At 61.0% G+C, this 5917-nt stretch overlaps 1 protein-coding gene across 1 annotated transcript in view; it reads right to left on the bottom strand.

Moving 5' to 3' along the window:
* SYNPO (synaptopodin) overlaps positions 1 to 5917 on the bottom strand; it is a 13447-nt gene that overhangs the window by 3597 nt on the left and 3933 nt on the right. Inside the window, exon 2 of the mRNA XM_035891044.1 lies at positions 23 to 132. Within this exon, the coding sequence (XP_035746937.1) occupies positions 23 to 132 (110 nt within the window). The remainder of the gene's footprint in view (positions 1 to 22; positions 133 to 5917) is intronic.

Here is a 5917-nt window from a genome sequence, read left to right on the forward strand (position 1 = left end):
TGCGGCGATTGAAGAGCAGGACGCCCTTGGAGCTGGGGCCGGGCGCCGTGGTGAGCTGTGCCGCGATCCTCTGGCTCCGCGCCTTCGCCTCCTTCAGCTCCTTCTCGGAGAGGCTGGCACTGCGGGAGAGACCTGGGGAGAGGGGAGAGGGGGGTTAGGGGGGCTCGGCAGGGGTGCGGGATCCCAGCCCTCCCCATCCATGACCAGCAGCCCTTCCTCAAGGTATTCCTTGGCATCCCAAACCCTTCCCCGACACCTGGGGGAAGGCAGGAGGGATGCTGAGGGGCTGGGGTGCGTGGGGGGGATATCGTAGTCCAGGGCTGATGGGGACCCAGCGCGGCCCCTGCCGAGATGCTGAGCTGCAGCTCTGAACGCTGGGGGACAGACGGCAAACACGTAGGGGACACCCAGGGGCACTCAAGGCCTTTCCTCCTGTCCCACAGCGGTGACCATATGGGAATGGAATTTCTCCAAGGGCATTGGCAGGTCTCAGGTTGCAGCTCACATGGTTTTGGCCACCAGCTGGAAGAGGCAGTGGGCAAGGAAGGGGCCAGTGTGTGTGCCCCATCCCCTCGCCCCAAATCCCAGCACGCTCAGCCCTGAGTGGACAGGAAAGCAAACCCAGCGACAGAGGGGAGATGCTGGCCCGCCATAACCTCATGGCAAAGCCGGTGGCCAGCCCCATCTGGGGACTGATTTATGGAGCAACACGAGATGGCAGCAGCCGACAGAAACCGTACCGATCCCAACCCGACGGACACAGACACAGCCCGCAGCAAGGCACCAGCCTCATGCCTTGGGAGCCTCCACAAGTGCTCAAAGCAAAGTGCTAAAAGCCCAGCAAAAGCCTCGTGGTGAGTGGCCGGAGTGCCGCTGGGCTTCTCATGTGCTGGCCCAAAGGTCAGGGCGCCAGCCCCTTCCCGAAGGCCAGGAGGTTGTGGAGCTGCCGGGAACGCATTTTGTTGGGGTGAGCAATTTCCTACGAGCACACCCTGAGGCGCCCGTGGGAAGGGCAGCGTCCCCAGCCCCGCCAAGGCCACTGCTTGGGGACAGACACCCGTGCGGAGCATCGGCATCACCCCAGCACCCACCAAGGGTGCAGCCCCTGCCCCAAAGGTGCTGCCAGGGCGGCCAGGGCCACCCGCCCCAAGCCACGCTCCTCTGGGTGCCGACAGTACCCGCTCCCCTTCCCTTCCCTTCCCATCTCTTCCTTCATGTGTTTCTCATTTTCTTGCCTTCTGTGCTGCTTGGGAGCCTTCCAGGATATTTTCAGCAGTGGCTCAGCCTACCAGCGAGGGAAGGGATGAATGACTAAGCCAAATCCTTCCAGCGAGCCCACGGTGAAGCAAGAGGGTTGCTGCAAGCTGGGCATCTCCTCTTCCTCACCCTTCATCCCTCCCACCTCCCTCAGCACCCAGCAAGTCCCTGCCCTGGCTCCAGCACCGCCAAGGCATGCAGGATGGCCCTGCCCCCCCGGAGGGGCTGGAGAGGAGGAGGAGGAGGAGGAGGGTGGATGAAGCCTTCAGGCTGCCTGACAGGAGGGTTTTGGCCAGGCATGGGGGAGAGGAGGCAGAGATGCCAGTGGAAACTCTCTCCTGCAGATGAGGAGCCCGTCCACAGCAGCGACGCCGGCGGCCAACATCTCCCCCGGTTAGCGCCCGGCATTGTTTAACGCCCTATTTCTATTTGCTTTGGCGGCGGCACAGAGCGGGGCCGCGGTTTCCTCCGGCCGGGCTGGCTGGAGGGCGGCCAATAACAGCCAGGGAGCCATTGAGAAATAAGCCACAGGCTCCAGATGTCTGCAAAATTCATGCTCCAAGCTGAGCATCCCTGCTTCCTCGGAGGCCGAGGCCGCCTAAGAAGCCGAGCTCTCGGCGGAGCCATTTCGCAGCCTCTCGCTCTTGCTACTGCCTTTTAACAGCAACCGAGGGGCCTTGGAGGATCTCCTCTGTGCTGGAAGGATGACTCAGCTCTTGGCCAGCCTGTTCCTGCTTGGACTAGCCACCGGATACACTCCTGCATAGCTGGGACCAGCACCGGGATTTGTCCCCCAGGATTTTGCCCCCAGGTATCCCCATCCCTCGCTGCCGCCCTGGGCACAGGCATCCCTCAGGGCCAGGGGGTGCTGCCAGGTGGGAGCCCCCCCCCCAAAATCCCCTGCCAGGCATCTGCTCCCATCATTGCTTTGCAGCCCCCCAATCCCCTATGTGCTTCCAGCAGCCCCTCTGCCCCTGCCCACCCAGTACCTGCCATTCCTGGGCTGCTCCGCCCGAACGCACTGGAAATGAATCCCTCAGGGTACTAATGGGGATGATGGGGAGGGTAAGAATTGCTCTTCACATCCAATTTTTATCGCATGGATGGAGAGCACTGAAGCCTCCAGCAGGCCGGAGGAAAGTGCAGAGAACAACGCTGTACACTGCCCTGCTTGCACAGCCACACACAGCCCAGTGGATGGACGGACAGACGGACCCTGCAGCGCAGCTCTGCAGGCACCGCTGCAAATGTGGCTCATCATGGCTCAACCCAGGGTGACATCCCGTCCCCAGCCAAAGGGCAGGGACCACCTCCCTCCCGCCTCCCCTCCAGCCTGAGCCATACGATGAGGTTATTCGACCTGGTGCCAGAGCCTTCAGCCATCTGCTGGGGTGGCTGGAAGGGTCCCCATCACCCGGGGAGGGTCCTGCATCCCTCACTCCGCTCCCAGCCGCAGGGACCATCCCTTCATCCTTCCCCGACATACCCTGCCAGCCGGGGAGCCTCGGGTGGGCTCTGTCTGGGTGCTTCCCCCGGCCCCAGGCAGGTGGGAGCAGCTCAATGTGCTGGAAATGTCCAGGTGCTGGGGAGGAGGAGGAGGGGAGCTGGGCTGAAGGCAGCCCCACTGGTGGAGGGAGGAGGTGAAAGCAAAACTACGGGCAGCCGAGGGCGCCTGGGGTTCCACGGCATGTAAACTGGCTTCCGCCCATTAACGGGAGTCCAGTCCAAAATCCAAAGGGTGACCGGCAATCCTCGCGCTCTTCCACTCTTCCTTCCTTCCTTCCCACGCCGCACACCGGCTCACCACCACGCTGCCCTTCGGGAAGGAAACGTCTCCCCTCTCCAAATGTCCCAGCTTCTTCCAAGAACAATGAATCCAGCCCCGCCAGCCCCCTGGGCTGCCACAGCCCCCAGGCTGGGGGGTCCCCTGGCAGCCCCCAGCCCTGCGCTCCAGGGATGCCGGGGAAGGAGATGCTCCCTCTGCCCCACAGGATCGCTGGACTCCTGGTGCACGTGAGCAGCCGGCCAACAGCACCCGAGTGCTATTTCGGTGCGAGACACTTCAGCTCCAGCCAGAGGAGCCTATAGATCTCTATCTATATATTTATATAGGCACTTGCTCCGTAGGTTTCCTGTTGCTCCAGGGGTTACTTCCAGCAACATCCCCCATGTGCGGGCTTAACAGCTTCTCACCGAGCTGTCAGTCATCCTTCCCGCAGCACGTACTGTGCTCTCTCCTCCAGAGTGAGGATGACGAGGGTGATGAAAGGCATTTTTGTTGCTTTCCCCTCCTGGCCAGATGGGAAAAAAAAATTTCCTTCCAGCTCAGCTTTCCGTGCAAAGGATGGGTCCCCCCCGCACAGCGCTACTGCAGAGTGTCTGAAGTCCAGCCAGCAAAGTCTGGAGTCACCATCTGACCCCAAATGATGGTGAAGGATGTATCAGACCCTGCCTGTGGCCCACCCTACCCTGGCAGCGACTCCAAAAGCTGGAATTAGATGAAGATTTGGCTCCAAACTGCAGGGAGGGGAGACACCCCGGGGCTCTCTGAGCTGACAGATTCAGTTGCTGGTCTTGATGTGGCCAGGATATCACATGAAGAAAACCAGTGATGTGGAAGCTGCCACCTTGCAGGTCTGGGTGGCTGCAAGCACCGGGCACGACAGTGAGAAGTCCTTGTACAGAGAAGCCAAGAGCTATCAGAGTCCCGGTGGAGTCAGCAGGTTACAACAGGCCATGTGAAATCTTGGACTCAAGGCTGTTGGCTGACTCCAAAATCTACCCCTAGCCTGCTCCTGGTTTGGATGCTCGGCCATCCCAACGCTGCAGCCCACCTTGGCCAGCTGGCAGGAGGATGCTCGGGATGTCCCACTCGACCACCCACTGGCCCCAGGACTGTCCCGGGGCCAGGCAGAGCACGGACCAGAAACCTCAACTCCACCATTGTACAGCGCAGCAGCCGCCATCCGTGACCAGCAGGCGCTTTTCCCTCTTTCCAAACATTTCTTGGGCTGCTATGGGTCAACCCAAACTGTGCCTCCTGCTGGCAAAATCCCACTGGCAAAACCAAGAATTAAACCAAGACAAACCCCATCTCCAGAGGGACACACGCCGCCGCCGCACCACCTCCCTGCCACATCTACAGCCGGGCAGTGCTGGGGAGGGGGAATCCAGTGCTTTCACCCAAACATTGAGGGCTTTGGACACCGAGGAAATGTAAGCAGGTTTTTTGGCAGAGAAGCCAACTGGCCTTTTGCCCCAACTACAGCTGTGCAGGATTTTTTGCAACGCACACTAACTCGCACACATTTAAGGCTGCACTTCCCTCCAGCTCCCAGAGTTATCCCAAATAATCTGCTGCTAGGAAAACAAGGAGGGTAGCACAGACAGGCAGTCAAGCTGGCTAGAAGCAGATATGATTCAAACAGGCATAAAAATATGACAATTTTCTGCCTTGTTCCCAGCTTCCAACCCTCTTATACCCCAGATATAAAACCTCCACCAAGTTTTTATCTATGTTGGCCCCACAGATCCGAAAATCCCAGGCTCAAGCGGTGGGTGCCGTGGTGGGAGCAACCTCGCCTGCCTGGCAGGGCGCACGGTGCTGGGCCTCTCCTCTCGGGTGCCTTTGCCAGTGACAAAATCTGGCACAGTGAGAAAATTCGATGCGCTTGCAAGTTTTCTCTGAGCTCTGTTCACAAGAGCTTTGCTGGATTTGGAGCTGTTTGCCTCCCAACCCTCCTCCCGGCTCGCAGCCGTGCCTCAGCCTCGCCTGGTGCTCAGCACCCAAATCCTGCCGAAAATGGACCCACAGTCTCCAAGCACCAAGCCCTGGGGCACTCATCTGCCATGTGGAGGGAGAAGGAAAAGGGGCTGGGGGGACTTTAAAGGGGCACTTTAATAGGGACTGGCTGCCCCTGCCCCAGCCCCGCTTTCCCAGGGCACGCTAAGCCGAGGGGATGCAGCGAGCAGCCCCAGCCCTGCGTGCATCTGCGCTGGCGAAGAAGAGACTGTTGCTGCCCCAAAAGTGGAGGCAGCACCTTCCCCCAGCCAGACAAAATTAAGCTTTTAGCTTTGCAAAAGGAGGCTGGAGCCAGGCAGACCTCCTCCAGGCTGCCGGGCCATCCATCCGCCCGGCACGCAGCAGAGCCAGCCCATCCCATGGCTGGGTACCACGGGGACCCCCTCCCGCCTGGCAGGTGAGTCCCAGCCCCTCTACACCCATCGGTGTGTGGACTCGCCATGGCACATCCTGGAGTGCTGGGACCCTGGTGACAGCCCCGCCGGGCTGGTGCCATGAGCCGAGGTGCTGGCCTTGTGAGAGAAGGTCATCTGGCTCAGCTTGGCCCTGTCGGATGGACGGAGCGGGGAGGGGAGCGGGACGAAATGGGGCCTTTGCCTGTCCCTTGCACAATCCGTAAGGGATCCATCCCGCTGGCTGCCAAGCTGGAGGGACAGTGCTCGTGTCCCCAGCACGGGGTGGCATGGCCAGGAGAGGGGACACGTCCCTGCTGGGGGGGGACAGGGGACATTGCCTGGGAAGACACTCTGCAGAGCTGGGAGGTATGACCCTGCCGAGCCCCGGGGGGGACCCCCACGTCCCCCCACGCCCCCTCGCTTCCCCCTGCTGTGCCTCCCACGCCCCGGTCCGGACCCCCGG

Source organism: Egretta garzetta, unplaced genomic scaffold (genome assembly GCF_000687185.1).
Source record: "Egretta garzetta isolate BGI_Z169 unplaced genomic scaffold, ASM68718v1 scaffold270, whole genome shotgun sequence".
NCBI lineage: Eukaryota > Metazoa > Chordata > Aves > Pelecaniformes > Ardeidae > Egretta > Egretta garzetta.